Below are 21,261 nucleotides of genomic sequence, written 5' to 3'. Positions count from 1 at the left end.
TGCCCAGAATTACGTCATTTTCTAAAGCCATTTTTAGTAATAATGGCGGTTCAAACCGCCATAAATACCCAAAAAAACTGCTATTTTAACCAAATTTTTTTTGTAGTGTTTGTAGACAACAAATCCTAAAATAATGCAAGTAAGTTGATGGGATCGAGACTATAAATACTGTTAGTTATTACATTTCTCTATACTCTAGAATGTGATTAATTCTTAAAACATTCTATCCAAATACATCTTAAAATGAAATTTTACTATTCTATCACAAATATTTTTTAAATTAAGATTTATTTTGTTCGGCTAATATACTATGTAAACTGCAATAATTGGACTTGGACTTTTGGGCTTGGGCTTTGTAGACAAAAAACCCTAAAATAACGCAAACCAATTGATAAGATTGAGACTATAAATACTATAGTTATCACAATTCTCTATACTCCAGAAGGTGACCGTATTTGAGTTTTTTCACTGTCTGAGTGTTAATCGTCACTTCAACACAATAAATATATGATCAAATATACGATCTAACGTAGCTAGAATCGAGTTCATTTTAATCAATTCAAAAGAGCAAAATCAGGTATATGATCTAATCTCTATTTAATTTGATTTATAATTCATATACAATTTGATTATATCTTGCTCAAACAATATAATTTCTTGATATATAACAATCTTTTTATTTATCTATAATGGAAGGTTAATGAGAACTTCAATTATTGTAATTGATATAATTATTGCTCATACTTAAAGATAGAAGATTTTATTTGTTCTCCCTAAGTTGTGGTTAAATTTGTTTTATATATGATTGGTTAAATTATGAAAGAAAAAGCAAGTTGGTTTTTGGGATTTTAGGAACACGTTATCTTTAAACCGTGTCTTCTTTTGCAAAAATAAAAAACCTGCATAAATTGAATAAAAAATTAAAAACCTTAAGATCTCTTTGGTTTCTCTATTGATTTACAGTTTTCATTTTATATTTGTTTCCAAAATTTTGTGATGAAAAAAAAAATTAAACAAAGCATGAAAAAGATAAATTTTGGTTTTCTTATTTTATTTTATGTTTTTATTTTTTCACAAAATTTTGAAAAATAAAATAGCAAAAACAAGATAAAAAAATCTAAAATCAAGTCCTTGATTTTGAAGTAGAAGATTATTTTGTAATCAAACCCTCAGTTGACCAGCCGAGCCCACCCATCCTGGTGCACCCTAATCTGATGATCAACTTTTTAGACTTAATAACTCCAATTTTGATTGCTTTGATTTTCATATATCTAGCATCTTAGCTTGATTGATTGAAATCCAGCATTAAACCATTATTCAATGAAGATAACATAGGTATAGGGTGTTAGGGACCAAGACCTATAGTTTGGTTTTTTTTTTTTTTTTCTTTGGTCTTAGTTTGTTTTTTATTAAATGGGCATTTTATTTGACCATGTCAATAATATTGTCTCTAATGGTAAAGACCAACACAAAATAATAAAACTTCACAATATCAAAAACATCAAACAATGTATTTTATTGAATGGAACCATTTAAATAAACACATCTAAAATATTTTTTTAAAAATATTTTTTAATAATTAAAATTTAATTAAATTATATTATTTTTATTAAAATTAGACTAAATAAATTAATTTAATTAAAAAAATAGTAAATTAAATTTTAAATTAATCTAAATTAATATTATTTTTATAAAAAATGACTAAAATATTCTTATATATATATATATATATATATATATATATATATATATATATATATATATAAATTTTGAAAATTCCTAACTAACCCTATAACAGTAGAGAAATAAAGGATTAAAATTTAAGATTATCAAAATTAATATATATAATAGAAGTATTTTAATCATTTATTATAATAAAGATATTATAGTCACTTTCTATAAAAAATAATATTAATTTAAATTAATTTAAGATTTAATTTATTATTTTTCAGTCAAATTAATTTATTTAGTCTAATTTTAATAAAAATAATACGATTTAATTAATTATATATATTAAATTTTAATTATTAAAAAAATATTTAAAAAAATATTTTAAACATCTTTATTTAACTGATTCCTTCTATTAAAACCAAAACGAATAATTATATTTTACAATGAGAACATATTAAATAGGAGAAAGAAGTCAAGGCGGTTATTAATGTTCCTACATAATATTTTAGGGAAGTGATTCTTCTATTCTTAAAATTGATGATGTCACTGTTTTTATATATATTTTGAAATCGCTCTTTATATTCATTATTTTATTTTTTTATAATTTTTGTATTGAGAATAATTTAAGAATAACATACAATAAAAAATAACCTTATGAATTAGGAATGCCAAAAAATTTATATTAAATTTTTTAATTTTTAACAAAATTTTATTATTCTAAAAGTTTCAAGCTATCAAATAAATTAATTTTTCTATTAATTTAGTTTATCTATAATTATTAGAACCATCTGATATAATAACGCGAATTCAAAAAATTTTAACAGCAGGATAAAATATATATGACATAATAATATTTTTTTTATAATAAAATTATTATATATACATAAAAATTAATTATTAAATTATTTATTAATTATTATATATTTATGTATACATATATATATATTATTTAATTTATTTTTAATATATATTTTATATTTTAATATATATTTTATATAAATGGTATTATATATATATATAATATTATTATTATAATTATATTTTATTATTGTAAAATATAATTAATCTTTAAATATTTAATTTATAAATTAAAATATTAGATTAATAATTTAAATAATAACATATAATTTAAAATTTTATTTTTTTTAAAAAAATTGAATAATCTTTCTTTTAACAATACAATTAAAATATCTCTTTATATATATATATATATATATATATATATATATATATATATATATATATATATATATATATATATATCACTAAACAATAATTATTTAAGAATTTATTTCTCATATAATTAAAAGTCAACTTTTTTAATTAATGCAGTTTGTATGAAAAAAATTAAATTAATTAAAAAAATAATTTTATTTAAGCTAAAAATTAATTATTTTAATAAATATTTAATATAAAATTTTAAATTAATTATTAAATACTAAAATTAAACAAAAAATTATTATAAAATAAAATTTAATAATTTAATAGAGATAAATAAATATTATTATTATACATTTTTTTAAAAATTTTCAAATTATAATAGACAATAAAGTACCTAGATCCATCCCTATTCTGACATGTCATGTTAACATGTTAATTTGGATGTTAACTAACACGGGGAGAGAGGACATTTAGTACAAATTAAGCGTAAAAATCTATTCTTACTCTTAGTATTTAACTAAGACATTAGTTAGGAGAACTAAAATAGAAATTTTGATTCTTCTCATGCATCCAATGTATAAAAAATTTAAAAACATTTCATTATTTGTACTGTGTGTATTCAAATTTTATACTTACAATATTTTTAAAAATATCTTTAATATATACGTTTATTTAAAAGACCCGTATTATTAAAACAAACATAATAAGTGTTTCTGTTTGCACATGAATATTTATGGGGAAATAAATTCTCTCAATTTTTTTATTTGAAAAGATAAAATATAATTTTATTATTAATTTTATAAATGGAATAATTTTTTTTAAATATTAAAAAATAAAAAATTACACTTTATTTCCAAAATTAAAAAAAAAAATAGATCTATTCTCATATTTACGCATCCTAAAATTGCGCACACAAGTAGTGCAGTCCATTGACTTCATTCATATCGTGGTGTCTTACACATAAAAACACATGCCACATGGCCCTTTAAGTTGTCACTGATATTTATTTATTTTAATTTAATATATTTATTGCTACACATGTAAAAGAAAAATATTTGAAGTTGTCAATTAAGATTTGATAAAATATGTTTCATTTTTTCAAAAAAAAAAAAAACGTTTTCAAAAAGAGTTTTAAAAGTATTCTTAATGTTTAATTTGTATACTCCAACTTCTTAAGTACGTCTTAATTAATCTCTATGTTAGTCTATTTATTAACGATAAATTAATCAACTTAGAGTAGTTTTAAAATATAAATTAAATATTAGAGAAAAATGATTATTTGGTTTTGAATTAGGGACAACTTTAAACAAAATCAACATATATAATTAACAATTGGAGAGAAGAATGTAAACTTAATTATTTTAAATTTTGAAAGTAAAATCTCTTTTCCTTCACACCTTGAGCATGTTGAGAATTTTTTTTTTTTTACTTTTTTATGAAGAAAATACTTTAAGAATAAAACCATACCCTACCAACTAAATTTTATCCATTTTGCATAAAAATAAATAATATTGAAACCTTTTTCTTCACCATTCAAGTTCTCAATTCTCATGGCACCACTTTCAAAGTAGAGGACAAAAAAATGCTCTAAAAAGAGGAGTCAAATCAATAACTTTGATAACCCGTCCCATTGAAAATGTTCCATAATGATAATTATTAGCACCTTGAAAATTTGAAAGAATATAATAATAACATATAGCCAGCAAAAAAAGTTCTGTCAAAAACACACAAAATAATATAATAAATCTTAATAATTCTTAGCTAGCAAATTATATTTTATACTTTTTTGTATCTAACAGTTGGCCATTGAATTTGCAGAACCAAACTGGCAATTCATAATCTAAAGTGAGGATTCTGAGTCACAGCAAGGCCTTTGAAAACGACTTCTCAGATACTGATCTCTGTTGTTGTCTTCTTAAACAGGTAATTAATTTAATGATTTATTTTTGGTATATCTGCAGAGACCTTTCTCATGAATTAAATTAATTTACTAAGATTAGATATATATGTACATATATAGTGGGGACGGAATGATGAGTAACATAATTGATAACATAACTTTTTGTTTCCTATACTTTTGAATTTAACTATTTTAAATTAAATTCAAATTATAATTAGCCATCTAATAAACCATTTTTTTAATAATTTAATATATGTTCTTAATTAAAGTTTACGATCCCAAATAAATGTGTATATCTAAGAAAATAATTGGAAAGATTTTTAATTTTATCAGATAAAGTAAAAAAAAAATTATATGAAAATTATTCTTATTATTTATTGATAATTATTTTCTTTCATTCATTATTTAATAATTAAGATTACAAGTAAGAGAATTAAACAATAGTATTAGCTAACATTTTAAAATAAACATTTGTAAATCACACATTTTCTGGGTCGTTTTCAACCTTCTTTGGAATAATTAAGAAATAAAAAGTGGGGAATAATGTACAGTGATCAATATACGAGCAAAAGAAAAACCCTAAAATAAAATAAACAAAGTAAATTTAAAAGAATACAATACTTACACTTTGACAAAAGTTATTAAATACAACTTAATTATACTAGCAATTTTGGAAACAAAAGTTATTAATACAACATTATCATCAATGATTTCATATCATATGCATGACAAGTAAATTAAATTTTTATCACTAATTATCGGATTAGCTAGCAATAATAACAAGAAGGTGAGGTGTGCATATATATTTACTAGCAGTTTTTCAGATGCACTCTGTGAAATTACATTTTTATTGATTATTTTTTATATAATATCATAAAAACAAAATAAAATAATTCAATAGTTAAGGAATTTGTAAAGATTATAACAGAAGAAATCATGTCCAATTCCTTCCAAACCTTGGTCCTTGATCCTAATATGCGATTCCATAATCTTTCTAGACCAAAATTTATTGAAATTTATTGGGATTAAACTCTAGAATCTTATTTATTATATACTATCTGATTACTAGTTTTTTTTTTAATCTTGAAGACCCAACTACGATAACATGTAAATATTTGATTTTAGTCTCATTAAAATCTAAATCATTAAATAATCTTAACTTATTATTTTTGTTTTTAAAACAATAGTGAGATCTCTGTATATAAATTAAAAAATATAATATAATTATACTTATTTATGCAGAGAGTAATTTATCAAAAAATACCCCAAATTTTTAAGTTGCTGATAAAAATATCCTCTAAATTTATTAACGATAAAAATATAAAAAAATGACTATTTTTAATAAGTAATAAGTGTATTTTATATTTGGCAAATCATTTGTGTATTTGATTCTCAAAAATAATTAAACAACTATTAAAAAGTGAATGCAAAAAATGGGATCAAAATTTAATATCTAGATTTTTTATTTCTTAAAATTTCTTGTTATTGACAAAAAGCACAAAAACCAGTTAGTGTAAAATTACTAAATTTTAAAGATAAAAATATTTTAATTTTTAATCATATTTATAAAAAATAAATTGCATCAAAGTTTGGTCTCTAATATCATTTTTTGAAAATATATATTTTATGATTGAGAATTTCTTTCTTATTTTAAAATATTTTAAAAGTATTTTTTGTCATTATTCATAATATTAGAAAATATTTTTTCAATAATTTTATAATATATATATATAATATTAAAATAATATCTAAAAATTTATCCTTGGTATTACTAACAAAAATAATTTTAAAAAATATGAATAGCGAATAAGACACATATTTTATAGATTTAATTTGCAAGATTGAGGATACGAATAACAAATAAGATAAATTTGATTTAACTAGTTTGAATTAATATTGAGGGTAATAATCTTAGGTAAATGAAAGCATATTTAAAAATTATTATATGATTTGATAAATTTAATTAAAAAAATATATTTATTTGAAAAATACTAAAAACAAATTTCATTATTTTTAATTATTAATATATTATTAATTATTATTAAAAAAAGTTAAGTTAATAACTATAAATAATAGTTAAAAATTATAAATTATAATAGTTCTCCAACTTTTTTTTTATTTCTTCATCAACAATGAAGAAGACAGGTACTAAATATATAGATAGTATATAAATTGAAGAGAGTTTTAAAGAAGTCACATCCTGAAGCAAAGAAACATTGGATGCATCAAAAGCCTTAGATTTCTCCGAATATATTACTCGCTGTCAAGCAAAGCTAATTTGGTTTCATATCATTTTACATCGGGGAAACTCAAGTGCAATCGACTTCACGTGAAATTTATATCTGAGAGTTGTTAGATAATTTGACTAATTTAACTAAATTTTCATCTACGACTCTCAAATATCAACTTCACGTAAAATCAACTTCACCTGAAATTTCACCTTTTACATCATCATACGTTAGTGTTTACAAGCTGTCTTTAAATTACAAATGAAACAAGTGGTACCTACACAAAAATCTACTTACATATATAATGATCTAAAAAAACTTACTGCTTTTTCTCTTTTCAATATATAGAAACACTAGAAAAGTAGAAATAATACTATATATTTTATTAATCTCCACCAATCTTATTAGTCTAAGTTTCTGTGGGGCTGTCTCACATCAGTAATGAAAGTTGAAGCCATGTCTATACCATAAATATTTATGATTCCGTCTGCGTTTATTTTTCTCTTTAACTACCAAATCCATCATACATATCACAATCGCTTTCGCACAGATAGACCCACGAAAGCAAATTAACTCTATTGAATTCAAAGATTTATTAAGATACATACACTTCTCAAATTATAAATAAGAGAGGAGACGTATGTTAATTTTTTTTCTCCAAGGGTAATTTATTAGGTGATCTTCTTAATTAATTCATACGTGTATATTTTATGCATGACTATTTAATAGGTAATAATGTATATTAATGTCAATATCAGTATCGCATAGATAGATAAGAAACTTGTGCTTTGAATTGACATTGACTTATTATTCCTTTATTTGTCACCTTTATTACAAACTAATAATAATATTCCTGTGGTTTTACATTATTTTTTTTAAAAAAATTTAAACAGTTTGATAATTATCTCAAAAAACAACAAAATTTTTAACAAAAGATATTTGACTTGATTTTTAAATTTTATTTTTATGTGACTAATTAGTTTCTGTGTCACTGTTTTTTTTATTTTTTGTTTTTGGCACAAGAACTAATCAGTCCATAAAAATAAATTTCAAAAACCGAGTTGAGTATTTTTTTTGTTAAAGACCTCGTAGTCCTTTCGAGATAATTGTGAGGGACTGGATTAGATATTCACTCTTAAATTTTGAGAAGGAAAGTATTAATAAACAATTATGCTAAGTAGTATTTATTAGAATTAATTATTAATATCAATATAAATACATATTAAAAATAAATTAAATTATATATATTTATATATAAATATATTAGTGACTGATTTTAGTGTCTAAATAATATTTGTGATTAATAAATTCAGATAATGCAAAGGTGTCTCACTTAATCAAATTAATTATAGTCACATCCTAATATACTCCATTATTTTATATCAAAGCCTATATTCAAAGAAACACAAACAGAAGTAGAAAACTAAAGTGAGATAGATGCATGTTTTAGATGGAACTGTCTAAAATTGGAAATGATTCTTTTATAAGGAGATTGATATACACGAATATTGTTTAACTAGTTTAATGTGTCATTTCGAGAATCAAAACTCTAGTAATTAAACAACGAAAAAGTATGGGAATTTCTTTTTAGGCGATTAGTGGTAATAAAAAGATACATATGTAAAAAAAATATAATTAAAAGACCTATATGGACCAACATCAAACAATCTATCACAATCATAACAGTTTTGACCTATGGAAGAAAAGATAAAAACTCTAGACTCTAGTAAAAAAATATTAGGCTAGTGGATTTGAAAATATGTTGAAATTCAACTTAATTAGAAAAGAAAAAAAAAAGAAAATATGTAATGCGAAATGCATTACACATAATAATGTTCCACCAACCATATCCATATACTTTTATTGTATTGTTTTTCCTTTACATGCCAAATCCTTTTCTTATAGTTATTGTCCGTACAGAAAAACACGAGACTTTGACACATGTAATTCATGCATTTCCATATAGGTTATACACACAACACATATACACAGGAGTATTCATTAGGTGTTACATGCATATATAAAAAAACATTACAACACTTGAATCAAGATACCAAAACTTGAAATTTCTATCTCCAACCTCTAATTAACTTAGGATAATGTCATTATTGTATTCTAAATCAAGAACTCTTCACCTTATTTGTAAAGTAATTAGGGTTACGTACCCTTTTGCATTGCCTTTCGTTTCACCTTCCACATAGAAAAGAGACCTAGGGTTCGGAAGTGGCATTCGCCACCTACGACTACTCTCCAATCGAGCGAGTGTGATCCACGCTCCAATGAGAACCGTCCAATGTGCAATCTCCATGAATCACCTTTTCCAAGCCTTGGTGGACACGACAGGCATAAAATCGAGAAATAGAGCACCACCCAAAAGTAGCGCGTTTAACGCACGCGCCAAACCATATTTTCCCTTTCATTTCTTTAGGTACGTTGCCTTCTTATTTTCTCCGACATTCCATAAAAATATAAAAATAATTGATAAATTATATTAATACTTAAAAATATAAAATCTAAAACGTACAAAATGTGTTCGGGGAATAATAATATATTATTATCCAATGAAAATTACTTTACAATAAATTCATTATTTTTTATTAAAAAAATAATTTTTATCAATAATTAAAAAAATTTGAAGATAAAATATATTTTAATAAAAATATATATAATTTACCAAACACAAACATTCAACAAAATTCTAGAAATAATAATTACCCTTTCCGTCTAGGGTTTCCCTGCCATGATCCACAAGCAATTATGAGTGGCAACTGACAGGAAGCTCATGCTGGCGCCACGTGTCACTCTCCAGATGGTTGATCCTTTCTCTCACCTCACACGCACACTCCCTCTTTCTCTCTCTACATTTACATTTCTTTTGTGCTAGTTTAGGAAATGCATCATATGACACGATACTACATCTTCTTTTTTATTTTTATTTATTTCTAAAAAAACAAAAGAAAAATAAAATAAAAAATAAAAAACAATTACAACAACACACAAACGCAAACCCCCATCTTCCAAATCCAAAGTACAGCAAGATAAAAATTCTTTCTCTCTCTTCTCTTTCTCTTTCTCTCTCTCACACACACTCTCTCTTCTCCCTAAAGAATCGAAAACCCTTTCTCTCACTAGGGTTTCTGTGTGAATTTTCGCACCCAAATTCTGCTTCTTGAGCTGCGAATCCAATCCTCAAACTTCATTCTAATCACTCTCCTTCCAGTTCTCTATCATTTCTTCTCGTTTCTTGGAGGAGCCGTGGAGTATCGATGCTCCAAGCTAGGGGAGAAAAATCGCGTGCTCTCGTCCACGGGTGAGTCTCGGTGCTCCTTCACCTGCTTCGTCTTATAATTTCCCTCTCTATCTCTATCTCCTTCATAGCTCGCTCTTCTGTTTAGCTTTTGATCTGAACCGTTGCTTCGATTATTCTATAGAGCTCTTTTTTTTTTGTTTAGATATTTAGGTATCGTTGTACTGTTTACGGTGGGTGTGTGTCCACTTCAGCTTTTCCTTTGGGTTATTTTATTTATATTTATTTATTTATGTTTCTCTTATCTGAATTTTTATTCCTTTGTTGCATTAATTATTTCTTTCGGTGATTTTTTTTTCTTAACTTAGCTAGCTTAGTTGATTACATTGTAAATTGAGCTTAGTTAATTATATATCTCTTAATGAGACATGAATTTATTTAATCACGTAATCACATTGAACCCTAATATTTTGGGTGTTCATATTCTTTCTTCTATGTGTTGCTTTGACTTCTTAGGACTTTTTTTCTCTTATGTGGGATTTTCGCATGCTATTAATTTATGTTCCCATAGCGTTTTAGCTTCGAAGCTGACGAGTTTCATAACGGAAATTAAAAAACCCTAGTATTTAGTTAATATTGCTAGGTACATTTATGTATCCACATCTGGGGTAATTATATGGGTTAGTGGCTAATTTTTTCTTAGGGTTTTAATTCAAACATATTATTAACATTGGGCATCTACGTGGTTGGATTTATTGACTGTAAAACTAGGGTTTATGTACTTTCATAATGCTGGAGGTTATTATTTTATGTGATTAATCACTGTGTGTCGAGGTTTAATTGGTTTAATGTTACTTTAACTTTAATTTTTACCTTGTTTAGCTTGTCTTTCCTTTTAATTTCTTAGCAGCTTTGAATAAACCCTAATAGGGTAGTAAGATTTTTTTGCCTGTGATGTATGCACAATTATATATATGTTTGTGTGTGGCGTTTTCCTTACATATGAATAAATCTTTCACGAGCCTCTAATTGATGGAAGCCTCAATTGATTATTGGAACCTTCAAGTTATATTTTACATATCAGTATTTGATCCTTCGTGAATAGGGATACTCTAGCTGTGCTTATATATAGCTCAAGTTGTTTGTTGTGCGTGCAGACATACACAGATAATTGTGGAGAATAATTCTGAATGTGATTCTAACTATATAGGATCATCAAGCTCATGGAGAGTAATTTTGTTAGTGTGGATTCAATCAGTATAGATCTTCCCATCGGCACCGCAAATAAGACATGCGAACATTTCACGATACGGTAATCCTTATTCCCCATATTTATACATGTCTGATAAGGTCATCAAGTTTGATAGTTTGCATGAGGTTCTAGGTTCAATTGTCATTACTGTTTTTATATCATATTATACTAGCTGATACTATGTATCTATCTGAGCTTATCCTTTTAACAATATTTTATTTCAAACATTTCTGATGGTATTTGAGTGTGGAGCGGATCAATCAATTTATATATCCGCCTTCATTTAGTGTATGATTTCATGTTGTTGATGCCTGCAGTTTATGTAAATCATTCTTATAAGATACAATGTTATTATATGTATGAGTGTTCATTAGAGGACAGTATAATTAATGATCTTCAAATGCTAGTAACTTAAAGTTAGAATCCAATTAATCAAGAGGTGGAAGTATAGGATGATAATAATGAATCATATGAACGATGGTGCCAAAACATGGAGATTCTGAAGAGCTAGTATAGTTTATTGGGAAGAACTTGGACCTTATCCCGCTTGACAAAAGAACATTAATATATTTCATTTGGGATCATGTGTATGTGTATGTTAATATTATGAAATTTGGGATCCCTAACACATCCTTTTTGTTTGTTCAGTGGTTACGTATCGGATATAAGAAAGAAAGATTGGAGAAAATGTTGGCCATTTCCAATGGATGAGTCTGATAACGAACTGCCACTTCCACCACTTGAAGTGCCGAAATTTCGATGGTGGGGCTGTGAAAATTGTCAACAGGCAACTGCTAGCGAAATCATTCATGGAAATGATCAAACAGATGTTAGCCACAGGAATGGAGGTATATCTGATTGTAACTGCAGTAATGCGGTTGTCAATTCTGGTACTCCGGAATCTCCAGTGGCTAGTGCTGCCACTCCAGTGAATGCGGAGTTCGATCTTAATATCCCTATTGATCTGACTGGTGACACTGATGGTTTACCAGTTAGGAATGCGATAGAAAATAATAATGCAGAAATTGTACAGAACAAAATAACAGGTAAGTTCAAGCTCAGTTATATAGGAGTTTCTTACTTCCTACTTTCTGTGTGTTGATTGATTTTCTCTGTTATGTTCAGACCATGATATTGGCTCGGAGATTAATCTCAATCATCAAGTGTCAAGTGTTACACTTCCAGAAGCTCGTCCAGATCACATGGAAGAATGTCATATAAATAAAATAGGTAGGTTAAACTGAGTAAACTTTATAAATTTAGGCTGCAGTAACATGGTACCGAGAAATTAAATTTGTATGTATCATAATAAGAATGTATTGATTTCTTCGTTTTTTTTGTTTCCAAATACCAAAACAGCTTGTGAAGCTAATGTGGATAATAGCCCTTCTGATATTAATGAAGGGACACCTACTTCTGAAGAAAACCAATGCCACAACGGTTTAAGACAATCTGGTTCAATTTTGAGGGAATGTACAGTAGTTGTCGGAGATAACATCATTGATCATGCAACTGAACATCTTTCACCAGAGTTGGCTGATGGCAATCATGATGTGTCAGTGGAAAATGAAGATGAAATTGTCAGAAATCATCAGGGTCGTAATGTAGAAAGGTCAACCAGTTTAACTCGTAAGAGACCTAGAAAGATGCGCTTGCTTAAGGACTTGTTAAATGAAAATGGAGAGGCAAAGACTGATAAAACCACCGCAAGCAGATCACTATCTCATGGTCCTCTTAATCAGTTTGCAACTTCAGAGGCACCACCAATTTTCCAAGAAAACGAGGATGTTCCAGTAGATTCGACTTTGACATATAAGGGTCGCGGTAGAAAGCGAAAGTTTGTTGTGGATGAAGAGTCAACATCTGCAGATATGTGCTCCCAGAGGCTTGATAACGAAATTCAAAACCCAGGGGGAGTTTCTAGAACAGATAAGACTGCAGGTAAAAGGCACAAATCGGTTCCTCATGCTGACAAACACTTGATTTCTAGGCCACAAGAAGGACAGTGGAGAAAGAGTGGGAGCACGGTGGATGTCACAAATAAGGAAAATCTGTCTGAAAGTCCTTCTGGATCCTTTCCCTGTGCATCCACTGAGAAGGGAAAGGATGATTTTCCGCTGCATATGTTAAGGAATAGAAATGTCTGCAATTCCAAAGGAAAAGGCAAGATGCCTCAAGCTGATGCAGAAATGGATTCTATAACCGGGAGGAAAAATGACAAGCTAGTTGAAGGTTCATTTGCACATACAGCATCAAAGAATTTGTCAAGTAGGCCTGAATGCATTGCAGTTCCATCAACAAAAGGTACATCAAATGGGAAAGAACTCAATGAGGAAAGGCATCTTCCCTTAAAAGGCTATCCATCGGAACAGATGTGCAACAAGCAAAATATCAGTCAAAAAGAAATTCAGCTTCGAGAGGGTACTTCAAGAGCTCAACTTAGAAATATGGACGGCAAAGCCATTTATTGTGGAGCTCGAAAAAATCCTTCAAATGACATGTCAAACGCAATTCTTGAAAAAGGAAAAGAAGTATATCTTGAAGTAAGTAGTATTAAACTTTCAACCCCCCCTCCCTCTCTCTCCTTTTTCCAAAAAAAAAAAGAAATAAAATAAAAAATTGACTTCCATGATCAAAATAGATGTTATTTCTTTATATTTCCATTTGTTAAGAATTTTGCAATTAGTTCATTTAGTTGTTTCTACAAGATTCCACTGGCCCTGCCATAAATTTGTCTTTTGAACATTTTATCATGTGAGCATCAACCAGATCTTCTTATTTTTGTGATATGTGTGCTTCATACTTTCTTCAAACTTTTGATATGGTCAACTATTTGATTTCTTTAACCAGAAATATTTAAATAACATCATATGAAACTGCTTTGTAGCTTGATCAGATTCTTCAAACTAACAGGAATTAGTTCTTTTGACCATCAAATATTTATTCATGCTGTAGTTTATTGACATTCTCTTATTGATGTCCAGTTGGGAATTCTTCAGTTTATTTGTTTTCATCGAACTTTAACTGCTAAATTAATCTCTTAAAATGTGTAGATTTCCTTCGCATGAATGTTTTTTCTTTAGGGTCATGAGACAATGAACTTTTCATAGAAACCATGTCTCCAAGGAGATAACAGCCCTTCTTTTTCAGGGAACCAATGGAGCCGGAAACAATAACAAAATGATTGAAGTTGTTGATCTAGATAATAGTCTGGAAAGATGTGATGATTTGACAGCAGAGGACTCTGACCATGGGTCAGAAGATGATATCCCAATGGAAGTTGTAGAGATCTTGGCAAGGAATCAATATGAGAGGTCTCTACCTGACGTAGAAAATTTAAGCTGCCAACTGGAAATGTCTGTCCAGAGGGAAAAAGATCACGTAAGTGATACAGAAATTGGAATTAACAGAAGACAAGGAAATGCATTCCCAAGAAAAGAAAATTCAAGTAACTACTTTTCTTCAAGCGCACTCCATCAGTTCCCGTTTGGGTTTGAAGTTCCACAATCAAAAAATAAGTCATCAAATGGATCCCATTACTCACCAAGTGATACCATGAAGCTTGGTCCTGCTCAAACTCCAATTTTTAATAGGAGGAATGCAGAGTGTGGATCCTCTGGTGCTTCCTCACATTTCAATGGAAGATCAAACCAATTCGAGACTATTATGCAGCAGGATGGAAGTGCTTCTCATGTTCGGCCATTGTCGAGCAAGAAGAATGCATCCCTGGGATGCGTTGATTTACGCAACAGAACTGTTTCGCAGCCTAGAGGTAGTAACTTAGACTTAATTTCACTTCAATCTGGGTCGACACAAAGGCAGAACAGGAGAAGGGATCTTTTTGACCTTAACTCCCCAAGTTCTCAAGATATTGACCTAGAGAAGCTTCCAACTGATTCTGGAAACATGAGCAGCATGAATGCAGAACGCACACTTACTGGAGAAAGTAATGGGATGGAACATGATCGTTATCAGAGTGTATCTCATGATACGTATTCCAATGAAGCAATACATGCGCTGCATTTACTTAGCTTAACCGGGGCAGGTAGGGAGACAGACACATCATCTACTGCAAGTAGAAGTGCTAAAATGGTTAGGAGACCCTCTAATCCCGGCATATGCAGTGCAAACTTGGAGAGAGAGACACATGGTTCCCCACGAAGGCAGATTTCTGAGCATCTCAGCAGCATTAATTTATCAGATAAATCACGAAATCGCCTTTTTGACTCTCCAATCTCTGCCACTTCAACAGATCAGCATGGTGGGAAGATCAGAAGTACTGATTTCAGGGACCAAAATTTGCCAAGGTCTGGAAATGGAATTAAGATGAATGGCTCCAATTCAGCCATGCAAAATGTAGATAGTCTGCAGCTCAGGGGGGCCAATGTTGAAACGGAAACCTCGAATCAACATAGATTGGATGTTGCAGAGCCCTGGCAAAGTATCTCTGGAAGCACAATTGTAGTTAACAGAAACCCGGCGGAGTTCACTGCACCAGAAGATGGTAATCCATACATGATCAATGGAGAAGATCTGAAATTCGAGGATATCCCCCCAAACAGAAGGCATGGCTTACCTGCTCCACGTGGACGCAAGCAAATGAAGACTCGAAGGTTACAAAATGAAAGACGTTGAAATCAATATAGAGTTGTGCATAGTTAGGCTACAGCTTTTGCTTGATTCCTTCATGTTGAAACGGTCAGCATATACTACTTTATGTTCCTTTAATTATATAAATAATTCTGCAGCGGACTTTGAGTAGGAACATGAGACTTAAATAACAGTTTTTTTTTTTTTCTTGCAAAGTTTCAACTTTCAAGGAAGAAACTTATCTTTGAATTTAAAACTGAATTTCATTATCATGCTACCAGGTGCCATACACAAGTTTTATGTTATAATGTATTACAGTATTGATGTTGTAAAGTTTGTGTGGAAGGAAATGTGGGGTGTGGTTGAAGAAAAGGAACTTGTTTTCACTTAACCAAGTGTCACGGATTCTATTATCTTGTTTGGAAATAAAAAATTATAAAACTCTCAACATGTGGTGCCTTGCCACAAGACAAGAAGGAATGTTTCTTGGTGAATACTCTAAAAGTGCATAGGAGAATGTGTGGAAGACTGGAAATAGTCTCAAATAAAATGACAGGCAACTTATTTTCCTTAATACTCGCAACAAGTTCTTAATTGTTTAAATAAATTTTTTGGTTTAATTCGTACAAATACCAGAAAATCCAAGAATAAGAATATAATTGTTACTGCTCGGATGGTAGTTAACTAGTTATTTTCTATTCATATACTTCTAATTAATTGTGTATCAGATCTAGCAGTCATTTTACATAGTTAATTGTGTATCCAAGAATGAACACTTTATGCTTCAAAAAAGTTGATGTGCCTCGATGATGGAAATGGAAGAATGTGAGACCTGAAATTTAATTTGGTCATCTTTAATTGTGTTTAATTCTTTCACCTTGTAATGATAGAAAATAGCTATATAGATCAAGAATATGTTCAAGAATTAGTTTAGTAACAATAAAGATCTGAGGGTTGTTAACATTAGAATGTATATATTATAGTGTCAAGGCTTGTCTATAAATACGAGCCTCTTGGTGGACACTGTAAATATGTGTGATAATAATAATCATTCTCTTTTATCTAGTTCTCTATTTTATCTGTCCTATTTTCTCTTAACTTGTTATTACTTTTAGATGGTATCAAGTGCCAAATTAATGATCCATGGCTAAATCCTCAATTCTTTACTGTTGCTAACCTAACTAATTATTGAACATATTCTTGATCTATATAGCTATTTCCTATCATTACATACCTAGTTATGATGTACTTTAGTCATCCTATGTTTAATTTTGTTTTTAAATGATATATAGGAGATAAAAAAACAAATCATCATCACCTGCAATTAGCATTTAGAAATTAAATACTAATTACATAAGAGAAAAGGATAATTATGTATTCATTTCTTGACTTAATATTGGCAGAGACATCAACAAAACACATGTTTAATTGTTGTGATCGAGATATGGAAGACCAAATATTTGTGTCTTATGACAAAAAAAAAAAGACATAAATTTGTGTCTGAGATGGCTAGAAATAGGAGAGATTAGGATAGAGGCACAAATTTAATGAAATATTTTGCACTGTCCTCGCTCTTTTTTTATAATTTTAAATATACTTTTTCTTTTAGTTTCTCTTCAATGTCTTCCTCAATCTTTTGTCATTTTACCTCTTCCTCCACTTCTCTATCACTCTATCTTTCCCCTCCTCCTCCTTCTTTCCTTATTTCACTCTTTCACTCTTCTCTTCCATCTCTCCTTTTTCTCTTGTTAAAGGTAACGTAAAGAATAAAAATAATTTGATTAAAAAGGATAGTTTAAGAATGGAAAATGAAAATTATATGCTGGAAGAATTTTATTTTTAATTAAAAATGATAATTTTTGTACTTTATATATTTCTATATTTTATCTATTCTAAAGGTTTGTCGGAATGAGTTTCTAAAAAAAAATTTTTTTCAAGTGATTTTTTTATAAGATTTTTTAGAAAAATAAAAGTAATTTTATAAAAATATTATTCATTCACTAAAATCAGCCACTAATATATTTGTATATAAATATATTTAATTTATTGTCAATGTTTATTTGTATTTTAATATGTCTTTGACGGTTGATTTTAGTGTACAGATAAATATAGTCGATAACTTTATATTTTGATATCTCATGTAAAAATATTTTTTTATTTAACAATTATATTTAGGTATAACAATATAAAAATATTTTTTATTTATTATGTTAAAAAATTTAAGTAAAAAATATCTTTTAAAAAAAATATAAATTGTAATTTTTAAAATTTTTTATTTTTTTAATACTTTTTTATATTTTGCAAAACACACACTAAAATTTTTTTAAAAAAATTCATTAAATTTCTTTTAACAACTTAATAACATGCAAACCAATACTAAATAAACGTAAATAAAGATATTCTTTTAGTTCTATCTAGTGTAAATAAATGCAACAGAAAACACAATTTTGTTTACCCTTATTCCTGTGTTAAATATCTTAAAACACATCATAAAAATAGAGATACATCTATTTCAATTTTTGGGAAAAAATTATCCACTTCACTATTAATTGTATCCACTATTAGGCTAAAACGGTTATCTTAATATTCACATCATCATTTATAGTGTTTTAAAAAATAAACGTGGTAATAAAATAATTAAATAAAGTTATTGTATGTATATATATGATCACAATCATACTAAACATTAGATAAATTATTAATAAGCATCAAAATATGAAAAATAAATCAAACAGCATTGCTCGTATTAAGAGTACTAGAATTAGGGAATTAGATGGAAAATTAGGGAACTCATCATAAAAAAAAAAACAGTTGAAGACGAATTTGAGATAGATAAGAAATTGAACGGATAGAATTGAAAAATGTAATCAAAGGAAAAAAGAGACGCCTTAAAGGCATCATTTCACATTTCACATATCAGCCAATAAAAATCGGATGGAAAATATACAAGAGAATTAAAGCAAAATGAAAGGGGAAAAAATAAAAAATAAAAAACTACCTACTGCGGGTGGCGAACTCAAGGAGAAGAAAAAATGACATGCATTTTCAGTTTCAGATCTTTTTATTCATGATTTTGTGTTATTTTTCGATTTCTTTAAATTATTTCTTTAATTTTAAAAAATTAAATTAATAAAAAATACATAAATAATTATATGTTTAACATTCATCAAGTCTTTGTGATTTTATTTTCATATGTTAAGCATTTCTTACTCGTGGAAATAAATAAAGAAATAAATAAGTTACTTATCTACTATTTGGTTAAAATGGCTGTTGTACACATTTACACTGGTCTTAAAACAAGGTGATCCAAAGAGACTCAACATTTTTTAAAGCTTTTCTATTGAAACCACAATTACATATTTACATGGGAAAAGTTTGATAACAAAAATTTTCAGTCATAATTAGCCAAAATTTTTTATAATTTACTTTATTTAGATCATTTAATAATAGTTTTATTTTTTATCCCACTTTCTTATTATTTCATTTATCATATTTTTATTAACTCTACTTATTAATGATTAAATATCATATCCCTTACTATTAGATCTTCTTGTAATCAATACTTAATATTCTATTTTATAATTTAATTTTTATATTTAAGAATACATTAAATAATAATAATAATAATAATAATAATAATAATAATAATAATAATAATAATAATAATAATAATAATAATAACAACATAGTAGACGGTAACAATAATATATATTAATTGAGTTAATTGTACTTTATTCTTTGTTTCTCTTAAGACATTTAATATCAATCAACGGAGATATGAAAAAATCATTAATTCTTTATTTCTGTTAAAACATTTACTTGCACTTGATTCTTTGTAATATATACCTTCCATTAATTTAATTATGATCATTCAAAAATCATGACTTTAATACCATTGCAAGTACAATATTATATAAGACAAGAAATTTTATAAAAAGTTGCGTTTATTATTGCAAATAGTATGATATTTAAATTTGACCTTAATATGATATTTATGGTAGAAGGTGCTGATAAAGAATTTGAACAACACACAAACTTATCCAACAAAATTATTATTAGTCAAATAATTTTTAAAAATATAAAAAATCACACTAACTTTGATAAAGTATAGTAATAATTTAGAATATAGTATTTTTACATTGGAATATGCTTCACATTCTTGATAACATAGTCAATAATTCGGTCGGTGAAGAGTCAACATATATTGTATGTGTTTCTAAAAATCACTCATGTGGAAGCCAAAGCATCAAAGAAAAATTTAGAGCAGAATAATTGTGTAACAGCAGAACTCCCATCAATTAGGTTTAATCTGTCCATGGATAACTTAATTTATTATATATTACTAATTTTATAATTAATATATGTTGTATGTTATTTTTTATTGTATTTGAAATTAATTTTTTTTTAAATTAAAGAGTTTTTTTTTCTATCTCTATTTCTTTCATTTTTTTACCTATTTTATCTCTTTTATATCATTATTAATTACTAATTATAAATTTGACAATTTAAATATGTAACATGACATTCTCTAATTATATTAAAATTAAATTAAAATTAAAATATAGCTATATTATATATTATATATTACTAACTAATTTAATAATCAAAATATATATTACATGATATTCTATTATTAAGATTAAGAAAAAATATTTTTCTCAAAAATTAATAAACTAGATTCCTACATTCTCTCATCTACTTCTCTTCCTTTTTCTATTTCTCTCCACCCTTCCCACTATATATATAATTTATAATTTTTATTTTATATTAGTAATTTGACAAATCAAAATGTGTCATCACAATTAAAATAATTTTTTTCTTTCAAAAAATTAACAAATTCCCTCTCTCATTCTTCTTCTTTATCTTACTCTCTCTTTTATCTCATTTTCTATCTTTCTATTCTAAAAAAAATTAACAAAATAATATAATTCAAATAAAAAATATTATTATATATTTTTTATTTAATTTTAAATTTTCACCACTTATCTTTCTAATCTATATTTTTACTTCTCTTTCTTCAAATATTTATTATATATAATTTAGAGAGAGTACTAATGTTGTGATTAAAAGTTAGAATCAAGATTCAATTATTTTAAAAAATTAATTTTGAGTTAATTTTATAACTATCAATATAAATTTTTTATGCTAATATCTAATTATATTTTTATATACATAGAGAAAAAAATATTATTTTTAAATAGCAAGCATAAAA

At 27.1% G+C, this 21,261-nt stretch overlaps 1 protein-coding gene across 1 annotated transcript; it reads left to right on the top strand.

Annotated features, from left to right (window-relative positions):
- Positions 1–9,999: 9,999 nt before the first annotated feature.
- LOC130933272 (protein EMBRYONIC FLOWER 1-like) lies at positions 10,000–16,302 on the top strand. The gene is made up of 6 exons (XM_057862839.1): positions 10,000–10,270; positions 11,365–11,519; positions 12,108–12,505; positions 12,585–12,689; positions 12,819–14,002; positions 14,610–16,302. The coding sequence occupies exons 2-6, from the start codon at positions 11,431–11,433 to the stop codon at positions 16,092–16,094; spliced, it is 3,261 nt and encodes a 1,086-aa protein (XP_057718822.1). The 5' UTR covers positions 10,000–10,270; positions 11,365–11,430; the 3' UTR covers positions 16,095–16,302.
- The last annotated feature ends 4,959 nt before the right edge of the window (positions 16,303–21,261 follow it).

Source organism: Arachis stenosperma, chromosome 6 (assembly GCF_014773155.1).
Source record: "Arachis stenosperma cultivar V10309 chromosome 6, arast.V10309.gnm1.PFL2, whole genome shotgun sequence".
Classification (NCBI taxonomy): domain Eukaryota; kingdom Viridiplantae; phylum Streptophyta; class Magnoliopsida; order Fabales; family Fabaceae; genus Arachis; species Arachis stenosperma.
This window is presented reverse-complemented; position numbering and strand designations above follow the sequence as displayed.